Source organism: Anopheles merus, chromosome 2R, assembly GCF_017562075.2.
Source record: "Anopheles merus strain MAF chromosome 2R, AmerM5.1, whole genome shotgun sequence".
NCBI classification, from domain to species: Eukaryota; Metazoa; Arthropoda; class Insecta; order Diptera; family Culicidae; genus Anopheles; species Anopheles merus.
Window position 1 is genome coordinate 42418630 of NC_054082.1, and position 13085 is coordinate 42431714.

At 45.7% G+C, this 13085-nt stretch overlaps 3 protein-coding genes across 3 annotated transcripts in view; 2 read left to right on the forward strand and 1 right to left on the reverse strand.

Moving 5' to 3' along the window:
- The first annotated feature begins 1 nt into the window (after position 1).
- On the forward strand, positions 2-3794 carry LOC121590794. Its single transcript, XM_041910790.1, has 7 exons — positions 2-772; positions 846-1359; positions 1434-1602; positions 2229-2681; positions 2746-2914; positions 2990-3280; positions 3354-3794. Exons 1-7 carry the CDS (start codon positions 221-223, stop codon positions 3750-3752), a joined length of 2547 nt encoding a protein of 848 aa, XP_041766724.1. The 5' UTR covers positions 2-220; the 3' UTR covers positions 3753-3794.
- On the reverse strand, positions 3792-8445 carry LOC121589131. The gene is made up of 4 exons (XM_041907797.1): positions 5074-8445; positions 4843-5007; positions 4603-4771; positions 3792-4537 (listed from the first exon to the last, which is right to left on the reverse strand). Exons 1-4 carry the CDS (start codon positions 5271-5273, stop codon positions 3833-3835), a joined length of 1239 nt encoding a protein of 412 aa, XP_041763731.1. The 5' UTR covers positions 5274-8445; the 3' UTR covers positions 3792-3832.
- Positions 8446-9016: 571 nt separating this feature from the next.
- LOC121589130 overlaps positions 9017-13085 on the forward strand; it is a 5351-nt gene continuing 1282 nt past the window's right edge. Inside the window, exons 1-2 of the mRNA XM_041907795.1 lie at positions 9017-9530; positions 11873-12035. Coding sequence (XP_041763729.1) covers positions 9169-9530; positions 11873-12035 — 525 coding nt within the window. The 5' untranslated portion in view covers positions 9017-9168. The remainder of the gene's footprint in view (positions 9531-11872; positions 12036-13085) is intronic.

Genomic DNA, 13085 nt, shown 5'->3' on the forward strand with positions numbered 1-13085 from the left:
GACCACCACCCAAGCGAACTGTTGTCCACCGTCATTCTACTCCTAACCAAGCGTCATCGATACCAAACCGTTGTATAAAAGCTAACCGGTTTTTGGGAGTCACCTTCAGTCGAAGTTCAAACGCGCACCTTCAATCATAGAGCGTTAGCATTACGCAGCACTTTTGGCGATATTTATTTTTTTTCGCTCTTCGCACTCTACACATTACAAAGCGTTGAAAATGGGTGAAACAGCTCCGGAAGTCAAACCAGCCTCACCGCCAGAATGGGTTACCAGTGCCTATTTGGAGACGATTTTGCGCAAGTTCGAAGGGGACAAAGATTTGCACGTCACCGGCATGGAGAGCACACCGGTTGGTAAACCGGGCGAATATTTGGCCAGCCAGCTGTTTCGTGTCACCGTCCATTACCGTGGAACCAAGCGGAACGAAACGGATGGTGGGGAGGGTAGTGCTAAAAAATTGGTGATCAAAATTCAACCCGACAAGGGTGTTGTGGCCGACACGATGGATGGTACATTGTTTAAAACGGAACTGAAAATGTACGGCGAATTTCTGCCCAAGATGGAACGCCTGCTGACTGACAATGAACGTCCAGTGCCGCTACCGAAATATGTTCATGTCAGTGCAACGCCCCAACCCATCATCATTCTAGAGGATCTTGCACCGGTCGGTTGGAAGGGACATGATCTGATCGAAAGCTTCGAAGAGGCGAAACCAATCACGATCGCTATCGCACGCTTTCATGCGGCTTCATTCTATCTCAGCAAAAACGTAAGTACCGCCAATCACGATCGCCTATCGATGACGCCCTTTAACCGAGTTTTATTTCCTTTCCACTCCACAGAAGACAGATTTTGAAGAGTTCCAAACCGACCTGTTCAAAAACAAGCATCCCGTGCTTGAATGGATGTTTGGCAACAATCTAAAAGCCTTCATCGATTCCCTGCGCGCCTGGTCCGGGTGCGAACGGTTTGTGGAACCGTTCGAGCGTGCCTACGCTGACTATTGCGATCGGCTGCACGATATCTACTGCTGCAAAACACCCGGCCGCCTGTACAATGTACTGAACCATGGCGATTTTCATGCTAAAAATCTGCTGCACCAGTTCAACGACGAGGGCGGTATTGCCGAGTCACGGTTTCTCGACTTTCAGGCCTGCTGTTGGTCTACGCCCGCGATCGACCTGTACTACCTGCTGAACAATATCGTACACTACAAGGTGAAGGCGTCACACAAGGAGGAGATAATTTCCTTCTACCATGCCGAGTTTACTGCCGCACTGAAAGCGGTCGGGTACCTGGGCTACATCCCGACGATGCTCGATCTGCAGATTGAGCTGCTGCGCAACGGGTTCCTTGGTAAGTGTAATGGACAAGCAGCTATGACGCTCGGCAGCGGCGACTTCGTTAGTGACAGTTTCCGTTTTCCACAGATATTCTGCACTACACCTGTTTCCTACAGTTTCGCTTTATCGACTTCACCAAAATTCCCCCAGAAAAGCTTGCCACCGGACAGGTGGGTAATCTGGGGCTGGAGAGTGAGGAGTACCAAACGCTGATGAAATCATTAATTCCTGGCTATGTATACAAAGGACTTTTGGAGTAGATTTGTCGAATATTACCATAAGATTATAAAACATTGACACAATAAATAAATTAAATTGAAGTAAATTGTGATGCATGAATGATACAATGCATTAATAATCAAAGTAGAACAAACATGGTTTATATTTAAAATAGTACAACGAATTAATGTGTGCGACGATCAGTACAAGTCTTCGTTATCGGCACACCTGTAGATTACGTGCAGCTAGACACATCAACTCCATTTCACATCACTAATAAGTTGCATTTAACAAATAATTCGATCGTGCATCATGAATTCGAATACGACTCAGAAACAAAAGTTCAAACCAGCACGTGTGTTCGACTGATTGTATGCATCGGGTCACATGTCAGCTTCGTGTTTCGTACAGTAGGATCACGCTTTTCTCTGCCGATTACACGAAAAACATGAGATTATTTAGAAACAGCTTCACAGAACAATCGAACATAAAACACGCCACTTCGAGAGCCATGTATGCTGAATGCAATAAAGGTTATCTTGAGAGATATTTTACCGTACACCTTAATTGTACACCTTATACGTTATATACTGTTTGGGGCCGTTTGGGGGATGATAAGATACCCGCAACACGTACACAATATCCGGTATTGAAGATAAATAGAAACCCTCGCAAGCTTGACGCGGAACTTTCCCTTTCGCGTTGCTCTAACTTTTCGTTTGCCGTTGGGGTGTACAGTCTGCTTAAGATACTCGCCCGTGACAGGATGCATTTAGCCAACAAGGATCCAACGACCTGGCTTACCGGTCAGCTTTTCCAGAAGGCGCTGATCCAATACACCACCGATCGCGGGTTGGAGGTGGAAGACGTTCATCTGGCAGTGCATGGTAACGCTGCCCAGCAGTACGCCAGCACGATCTATCGGGCGTGCGTGAGCTATCGTAGCCGTGGGAAAACGGAATCGATCAAACTGATCGTGAAACTGGTCGCTTCGAAAGTGAACAGCCTAGCGGACGAGCTAACGTTCGACACTGAGCTGAAGGTGTACCGGGACTATCTGTCCAAGATGGAAACAATGCTGGGCGATGATGTTAAGGCGTGCAAGTTTGGTCCAAAGTAAGTGTGAGGGTTAAACGTTCAAACGTTCAAACGTGCTAATGTGTTTGACTCTCCACTGCAGGCTAATCTACTCTGCCGACGATCCAGTGCCGCATCTGATTTTGGAGGACTTGGCGAGCCAGCAGTTCGTGCACAGCTGCAAGCTGCTCGATGTGGACGATTCAAAGATAGTGTTAATTAAATTGGCCCAATTTCACGCGACATCGTACAGTTTAACCAACACTAGTGCCGTAAAGTTTTAGAAACGCTCTTCAATCGCCTGTAACCCTACACATTTCCACAATCATGCTTTGCATTTATTACAGGCCAACTCTTTGGACGCATTAAATAACGGGTTGTTTAAACAGAAACCCTCGGAAGGTGTAAAGTTTATGTTGGAAAACTTTACCCTCTTTGCGGAAGTGCTCTCGCAATGGGATGGTTACGCGAAGTATGCAGAACGTTTGAAGTGCATTCAACCAACGTTTATGGAGCGTGGTGCAGCAATATACAGGGGCCGTGGGTTCGGATTTCATGTGCTCAACCACGGTGATTTTCATTACAATAACATGCTGTTCAAGTTGGACCAAGATCGTCGGGTAGAAGATACAGTATTCGTGAGTAATTCAAGTAGCATTCACACTCAATCAGTTCTTCAAGCCATTTTTCTACATCCTTTCTCCGGTACAGTACGACTTCCAGCTCAGCTGTTGGACCACGCCGGCAGTGGATCTTCTATACTTTCTCTACTTCATCTGCAACCGTAAGACGCGTGACTCCCAGCGACATGCCCTGATACAGCTATATCATCAGGAGTTTACGCGCACCCTGGACACTGTCGGATACATGGGAAAAGTTCCAACGCTGCTGGATATAAATTGCGACCTGCAGCGCGCTGGATTCCTGGAGGTTGTTCTGGCGATCTGTTTTGTACCGTTTCTGTTTGCCGATTACAACCAAACCCTCAATGTGTATGGTAACGAGGAGGAAGCCCGTGCATATCGTCGCGCACTCTACAATGGTTCTCAGTTTAAGGAAGTTATTCTTCCCCTTCTACCCTACTTTCTATACAAAGGTTACTTAGATTAGCAAACGGTGAAATCATTTCAATAAAGTGACACACGCACATTACGATCGCTGGCATTTATTCAGCCCAATCGTGTTCATCTTCAATCCAGATAACCTTTTCGATCGTAAAAGTTTAACAGATACTCCATACGATCCTGGTACTTCGGGTGAGAGAAAAGTCGCTTCCGAAACGCGATCGCTTCCTCCGTGCGACCCAACAGACCGCCCAGGTCGGCATTGGCCGTATCCTCGAGAAGGCGCAGCGGTATGAGAAAAGTGGAAAACATCACCCCATTGTGGCCCTTGCGCAACATCTCCACTTGTATGTCGAGCAGGGTCGGTACCCGCTTGGCGTACTTTAGCTTGGTCAGCGTGTCCACCAGCTCGCCGTGGTAGTGCTGCAGCAGCAGATCAAAGTCCTCCACTGTCACGTCGTTCGATGCGGAAGTGAACAGCAGATAGCTCAGATCGATGGCCGGTGAGCCAAAGAACCCGGTGGCGTAGTCAACTAGTATCGCGTCGGTCGGCTTGCCGCTCGGTTCCGTCTTAAGCATCACGTTGTTCACCCACAGATCGCCATGGTTGAGCACGTTGAAGTCGGTTTCGGTGCGCGTGTACACCCGGCACCCTTTGGCGATGATGGTTTTTTCCAGCGCACACAGTTTTTCTGCTATTTTGCCCTTTGTCGTAGGCCAATTCGATGCCTGCTCACCGCAGGCGACGACACTGTTCTGGAACAGCGGATAAAAGTGAGGCACATCTTCGCTAATATTGCGATAATGGTGTGCTGCCATCGCGTCTTCTTCCTGTAAGCAGGGATATGGAGATTATCAGAGGGAGGATCTTGCACGGGTGACTACGCAATGCTTACAATGGTGTATAGAACTGCTGTAGCAGCGTGGAATTTGGCGATCTTTTCTAGCACGAGCTGAAGCTGACCAAAGTTTAGCCCGGCCGCTCGTCCCACCGGCTTGTAGCCTTGCAGTGACAGATCCTCAAAGACGAAATGTTTGATCGTGGTTGCATGGATCGCATGGGCACTGTTAGGAAGAGAGAAGGTAACCGGGTTATCACTTTGAGTTGGAGCACAAGCCTGTATCGATATTCTTACACCGGTGCCAGCCGCTTACTGTATCCGATCGAGCTTAGCAACTGTTCGACTTTCGGCATAACCACATCGTAGACGGCAATCTCCCGCTTGAACACATCGTACGCATCCAGCAGATCCGCATCCTCGTCCCGCGCGAACGACACCTTTATGATGTACGTCTGTGTTCTGGGGAAGGAATTAGCAGCAAGTTGAGTTGTGGTCGCCACTGGGGGTGTCACATTTGCTTCTCACCTGTGATTGTGGCTACCGGTCGTATAGTTTACCGTCACGCGCAAGATGTCACTGGAGTAGTTTTCGCCCTTAGCCAGCGGCGCAACCACCTTGAAGCTCTCGACCGTGATTGCACTTTCGCACTGCTCCCGCCGCAGTATGCCCTGCAGGTAGTCTCTGGTGATGAAGGGATACTTCTCCTCGATCGTGGCCGGATCCATGCTTTCTAACCTTACAGCAGCCAAGGGTTGCACGCCACACCTGTCCGCAAACACTGGAATGACTCAAATCGAATACCCGGGAGTAAGGTGAACTTAAATAGTTCACCACCCTGTCCTCGCGTCAAATATAGACCGCGATAGTGCTGACAGCTCGCGACAGAGATAAGAAGTGTAGCCCTTGTGATACGTATAATTGCTCGTAGCCCGTACGCAATCGACCAATCGTTTCAGCCGTTCTCTGCCCCATGTAATACACCGTTGTTTTCACTTCTTTTTAGCACTGGATGATGAACCGGTTGGTCGAATACGAAATCGAACCAATCGAACTGCGTTTTTTTTTTGTTGGGAATGCGCGCAAGGCACGACCACAACCACGAAACTGTTCTGACATCCGCAGATAATTGACCACCGCGCGCTTGTTCGCCCATTCGCTGCTCCGTCGGTCCGTTCGGTCCGGCCCAAAAACCATTGCACGACCACATGCAAAACCTTTATGCTCACCACAACCCCATTCGTGTGTGTTTTTTTGGTAACCCGAACGCTCAAAACAGGGCAGCTGCTTCACTTCCCCTGCCCTATGTTTTCCTCGCTCTAAGCAAGCGTTCAGAAAGACGCGCATACACGCATTCATCGTATTTTCTTGTTGCTTTTTTGTTGCGCGTACGGCGGGGATGAATGATCGCGTCGTTCTGTCCGTTCTTGTTGTTGGCTGGGTTTATGTTTGTATTTATAGAACTTATCAAAATCTTACCATCCCAAACATTCGGGCATTGTACTTCAGTGGCGACCGTTTGGGGTGGCACATTTTCAGCGAACTTACCCTGCGCAATAATCCGCGTTTCGAGCGTTCTCCCCACGCGGTGAAAGAAAACGCACGTGGTTTTGGCAAAGCAAAACCGGTCCTACACCAATACCAACGCCGAAAACACCCTGCCACGAGACGTACATCATGCGGTTGCATGTTCGAGATAAGTATTGTATTGCGTTGGAAGTGGGTAGTTTTGCGCGAAGGGGTAGTTTTGCGCGAAAATTGATACAATGTGGGAGAATTGCGTTCACGTTAGAGATTATTTTTACAAAATTATATTCAAATTTTATCTAACCAGGCACTTTGATCCAATAAACTAACGTAGTCTTGCGTTTTAAACTGTGGCTAAATTGGCCTATCTGGCTGTCCAGTTCATCGAGTTTCGCAAGAATTAAACAATATTGTCATAATTATGATAAAGGGTTGCCTGACCGTTTTTAGTTTTCTCTTCGATTTTAATTTTTCTTCGATTTACAGATAATTACCGGGTTATTGCTGAAGAGGATCCTCGATTTATTTCACCCAACTTTATTCAATCGTTTGAGTCACAAATGTTGAACCAATGACAATAATTGGTGTCAATACATATTTTTCCGTTTCAGTTTGCGATGGAAGCAGTATTATTTAATGATCGGGAGATGTTTATTTAGATGTTCTAGATGTAAAAGATGTTGTAAAACAAAAACAGAAAAGCCTCAGAAGTACAAGACGTAAACAACTGTATATAAATCAATAAATAAATAAATAAAACTGGTCCGCCAGTTTTATTTTATTTTTACTTCAAGTATATTTGAGAAAAAGTTAAGATTGTATTGTTAAATTTTATTAGATGGTTTCTGTCTTTCGGGTGTTAAATTTTATTAGGATTATCGGGAGAGTCTTTCTGTCCATTACTAGAATACCCGAGTCGAAATAGATAAATTTTGTTTACCAAAACAGCTTAAAAACCTGTCCACTATTTTTTGGGGAAAATACATGTAAACCTATTAAAACCTGTTTTTGTTATTTATTTTTCAAAAACTAATTTTACGGTCTGATTATAGTACACAAACCGCCCTCAACTAGACTTTAGGGTGCGTTCGTTCACCCCGTGCAATCACCTTGAAGCACACTGTTTTGATGACATAATTGCGATTGCGAAGGTTTGTGTGATTTGTATATTTCCTCTAGCGCACGCTCAATTGACGATCTCCACTGTTCCAGCATCACTGACCAGCATACGATCGGCTAGTAAAACATTCCCTTCCATCACCTCAAATAGGCGTTGATGAAACTGCGTAGCAGGAAGTGAGCAGAGCCGAGTTTTCGTTTATTAAAACTAATGCAAGTCACGTCTGTGTCTTTTTTTACGCATTCCAACAAACGCTCTTCCATCATCCTCACAGTATTTTTAGTATGGGGGCACACGATATCGCTTCGATGGCAGCCTCTACCAAGTGCGTGCACGTGCATCTGCAGCGTTACAAAAAAGATTGCCATAGTAACGGCTTCATTAGCACTAAACAGCCGTCCAGCAGTAGCAGTTGGAGTAGTCCATACGGTCAAGGCCAGCAGGGTGTACGCCAGTGTGTCAGCGTTTTCAAACATCGACTAGCACAGACAAATAAAAAAGCTCCTCCCTCTCACGTTGTGCAACCAGCGACCATCGCGGTCAGCGCTCAGTGTTCTAACGTGTTGCAATTGTATTCGCCATTACGCTGGACCGACAGTGATCTCGGTGCAAGTGCGCCAGGGTGGCGCTTTTATCTGTATTCCACACCATTGCAATACCGTACCGGCAGTATCTTTGGCGTGCCGTTGGTTGAAATTAGCAACGTGCATGATTGTGTGTGTGTTTAATGTTCCGCACTTTGTGATGCAATATGGCATCGATGCAGGCTTTAAACATTTAAGCGTGGAAACAAACACAAAATAGCACCAATTTTGTATGCTTACAAAAATGAAAACATTTCCTATTTGTTGCATCTCTCGCTCTCTCTCCCTCCCTCGTATATCGGTTTAGCAGCTTTAAGGGCATTTGTTGGGGGAAATTGTTTGTGTACAAAATGATTTTGTACGATCGTTGTTAATGTGTTAAGCTGAAACTGTATAATGCACTGATTCGTTCTGCACAGTTTATCCTGTTCTTGTTTGCTGTAGTGATCTGGTAGAGAACACGGTTTTATCTGCTGTTTTAATGCTCAGTCTAACAGTATTCATTATCTGCCGCTCTCCATACTAATCAAACCATCAATCATAATTCATACCAATCCGACATGGCACTATTTGCTATTCTACAGTTTTGTCTAGTCACGGTATGGCAAAAAATCACTCTTAACGACACTCACGTGGTTGGACCGATCGAGACGCTGGGAGGTTAACAGACAAAAGCTCCCTACTATCTCGCCGTATTTACATGACCAACAATGAGCTATCAACTATACGCCATATCCTACAGCAAACGTGCGGCAATTAGACCAACAAAAAACAGTATCATTACGATCGTCACCCATGATGAAGAGAATAAAACTAGCCGCGAATGGGTACGATCGTTACTGGTTGCACTGATAGTGAAGTTGTGTTGTGCACTTAGTTCTCCACCAACCGCATACGCATTTCGCCCTTACAAATATCAACATCCTTCTAAAGAGGCGTCATCCCGCCAGGGCACCTAATTCTTACACCATCTTCTCTCACCACTGGCACTGGGCCTGAGTTCCCTTTGCAGGCTGTATATCAGTTCACCACTATCAGCATACACACGCGCCCAATCTCTACGTCATCTCCGACGGATTGGTGTTCGGACCGGATGGGAGGGAGCGATGGTTGTGTGTCTTCAATCTTCATTGTTGTTACCCTTGGGTCGCGATGATTGTGTGGCACTGTGCGATTTGAATGTGCGATTTGAAGCAGCACCATCACCACCACCATCACGACGACGCGTTGCTGATTCTGCGCAGCACGCGATCAGTTGTAAACCGACGGCCAAACATAACGGTCGCTAGCAACGGCGAACGCGCGCGCATACCCGAGTGGACTGAGCAACTTCGCGCGCAATCAAAACTCGCAAAGTGATACAACGATCGGGATCGGAACCGGCGCTTCACGATGGCATTCAACAAGGATGAGATGAACGCACCGAGCTGGATGAACCGAAGCTTCTTCGAGAAGGTGTTGCGCCATGCGGAGCGCAACAGTGCGCTAACGGTGGACGAGTTCCGCATCCTGCCCGGCACCAAGCCGGGCGATCACTTTGCGAGCGTGATATTTCGCGCGATTGTACGCCACAGCGGATCTGCGGACGAGGTGTCACTGATCGTGAAGACGCTGCCTTCCGAGGAGGGCCTCAAGAAGGACATCCTCAAGGATGGGTACGTGTTCGAGACGGAGACGCTGATGTATACCGTCATTGTGCCGGCGATGCAGCGGCTGCTGCAGTCCGTCGGCGATCACACCGTGCTGGGTGCGAGGTACGTATGCCGTGGGTGGTCGCCCAATGTCGAAGGCCTATCGGGCGATCTTGTCTGCCGAAAATTGTGTCCCGGTTGAGTTGTATGATTAGATAAGCCTCGGGAATGGTTTGGCAAGGTGGGAACAGAAAAATGAAATTGCCATAAAAGTTTATTACGTCGCAATGGTGTTAATTAATCGATTGGCCTGCAGTAACATGAAGGCACGAGCCATCTTTGCACGTTGACACCCGGTTCTTTATTATGGCGGTTCCTGCCGATAGTCTGATATTGTTCCAAAAGATATTGTTGGGGCGTGTGTGTGGTGTTTTTATCAACCAGAAGAGCTTTTGCAAATCGAAAAAAGGGAAGAACTGGATGGTTCTCTCGGTTCCTGTAACGGTCGATCGTTGTTAGATACCCATCTAAACCTGCCCTATATATAAAACATAGTGCCCAGTGCCTAGTAACATCTCGCTATGCTAAGAGGATGATCCACTTTCAGTCTACTTCCCTACGTGATGATAATATAAAGAAAAACGTTCATATTTGTGTTTCCACGGCAAAGCTATGTGAAGCGGAATGCGAATTTTCCATTGAAAATTGTTGTTATACTATGATCACTCAAAGGAAGGAACAACAAACCCCGAATACGCTAATTGCTACATTTTTTTTCATTGTAGTTTTTGGCCCTATTAAATCATCATTTAAAGGCGATCAAAAGACTATGGAGAAATAAGAATAATTTGATACTCAAACCGTTGATGAGATGATAAAACATAGGGTAAAAGCCAGATAAAAGACAAGATAAACTGCATTAAATATCAGTCCAAAACCTGTACTTTACCGTTTGAGGGCTAGAGGTTCCATCTGCTTCTGATATTCCATATCATTATGTCTGCATACCACTGAACATATTATCCACCGTATGTCTGTTTGGGTGTGTGGCTTCGTGTCATATGATGCCGTGCGTGCTTTCGCTCGTAGTGCTATTTTTACAACATTGTCTGGATAATTGCTGAATTTGCAGCAATTAAAATTCTTCAGCTTGTGAAACTTTCCTGTACATTATGATCGCGATTTCCCAAGCGCAAAGTCGAAGAGTTCTCCATTGGTGTACGAGTTGACGTGCCGTGTTCTCGAAACATGGACAAGATTCGATTCCGACTCTAGAATATCACTCCTTGAAGGTTCTAACTATGTGGTTATGTGAGAAAAAGGCGTTTATAAGTCGATCCCAAGACGTTGGCAAAAAAGAATAAATGCCTCGAGTATGCAAATATAACACTTTTAATTTCAAAATGCTATAGAATATCAATGAGTATTCGTAGTGAAGAAACGTAGGAACTCCATGCACGTTTACCGCAACACATGTGTAATTGAATCGTTTCAACCCACACCGATATTCCTACATGAGAGCTGGGTAAATGTTGGTTAACAAATTAGCATAATACGCCCTCCAGATGAGGATATTAAAACCACAACGTCTAGTGTACGGGTTGAGTTATAAACCATTAAAGATGTGGGATGGCGGGAGTACAATACCGCAAAAAGATGCGCACATATTGTGTGATCTAACCGAGTGACGCATGCAAACAAATGCACTAATGATAATGCAAACGGATTAACTGGCAATTTAATCTGCCTGAGCAGTCTGACATTATTTCTATGGCAGTGCATAGTACAAAAAAAGAGTATGAGCTTACATTTCATACAGAGCACACCGTTAAAGATGCAACCGTGCTGAACTGTTGGATTTTGTGTAAGAACACATTGAGCTAAACTGCTGTTTCTTCCTTACCCTAAACAGAATTCCGGCACTTCCGGCAGCCAATAGGTTAGTCCGGCCTTGCTACGGGGGATGGCAAATAATTTTTTGTGATTAAAAAATATAAAATAGCTATGAAAACGCTACACATCTAGGAAGGTTCTAAAATACAACATAAAAACGATACAATTTAGATAAATGGATACATTCAAGCTAAATTGAAGCCCACTCCTGACGAAAAAAAGTAAGTATTATATTGGGACGGCTCTCTTCATCCTTGGACTTTATTTCTTAATACCACCGAACGTGCCCGGCTGATGGAAGTATAAAAAAATTACAGACAAATCGATGTAAACTCCTATATTTAGAAAAAGCTTTTTGTTTTGTAAAAATGCAAACAAATCTGGAAACCCTTTAAGTAAAAAATAAGCATTGCCCGATGGCTGCAGTAAAATATTGGCTATTTGGCTAAATGTTTATTTAATGATTAGTTTTTTCATTCCTATGACCTGAACGGAGGAAAAAAAAGGTCACGTCGACAACGTCGACCATCTGTGAAACACGCTGTCACTGTAATCCCATTTATATTTCGCAGACTTCTATATCATGAAAAGCTTCCCACCTGGGTCATGGTATTTGAAGATATCACCAAGCAAGGGTACCAGATGAAGGTGAAGCAGTTGGATTTGGAGGAATCCAAGGTGGTCTTTGCCAAAGTGGCCCGTTGGCATGCGGCCTCCATGTACCTTGTCGACACGGTAAGCAAACGCCCGACTGCACAGCGTAGTGGTACATTCTTACTTATTGCCTTATTTGCCCATCGCACAGTTGCCGGAAATGAAAAATCTTAACAAAGGCGTCTACAACTTGTTCGGGAAAATCATCAATTTTTGCAAATGTGGCAAAGCTGCATCGCGATGCTGGCAGGGATAGTGAAGGAAATGCCCGACTGGAGCAATATTCGGAAAGAATCGCCAGCATAAAGGAGACCATTTTCAAGCGTGCCTCCGCGATCTACAACTACGACCCATCGTCCTACGTGCCGTGCTGAACCACGGTGATTGTCACTTCAAAAACATGATGTTCAAGCGAACGGAAGGGAAGCTGGACGATATTATGCTGGTAGGTAGCGGAAAGCATGCTGAAAGATGGATTGATTACGTTTTCGAAATGCTCATCACCGTCCGTTTGGGTCGTTTGAATTTTTAGCTCGACTTCCAGCTCAGTCTCTGGGGAACGCCAGCGGTCGATCTTATCTACGCGATGTACAACTCCGTATCGATCGACACCCGCGAAGCGCACCGTGACGAATTGATCAGTTTTTACCATGAGGAGCTTACCGCGTGCCTGACCAAGTTCGGCTATCTGCGCAAACTAGCCCACCCTGTTGGAGATACATTTGGAGATGCTCAAGTGTGGTTCATTTGGGTAGGAATTGGTTGGCCTCCCTTTTTCGCTTGTTATCGTATTCTAACGCAACTGCTCGTCTTTTGTCCTACAGAGTTCCTGCTCGCGGCCACCTTTGTGCCATTCATGTGCGTAGATGCGACCGAAATCATGGACATACCCGAGAACGGTGAAGGATTCGAGATGGATTTTGCCGAAATCGACAAGATGATGGAAAGTTTCAAGAAGTGCTTCCTGCACCCAGTGTACGTTGAATTCATTACGAAGAACCTTCCAAGTTCGCTCACAAAGGTCTGATAGATCTGGAGTGACGTTGGGAAGCGATGTGTTTGCAGAGCTTGCGAGTATTTAAGGGTTAAGTGCAATTCATCCACCGCAGGATAGTGAAAAGGAAGCGCACG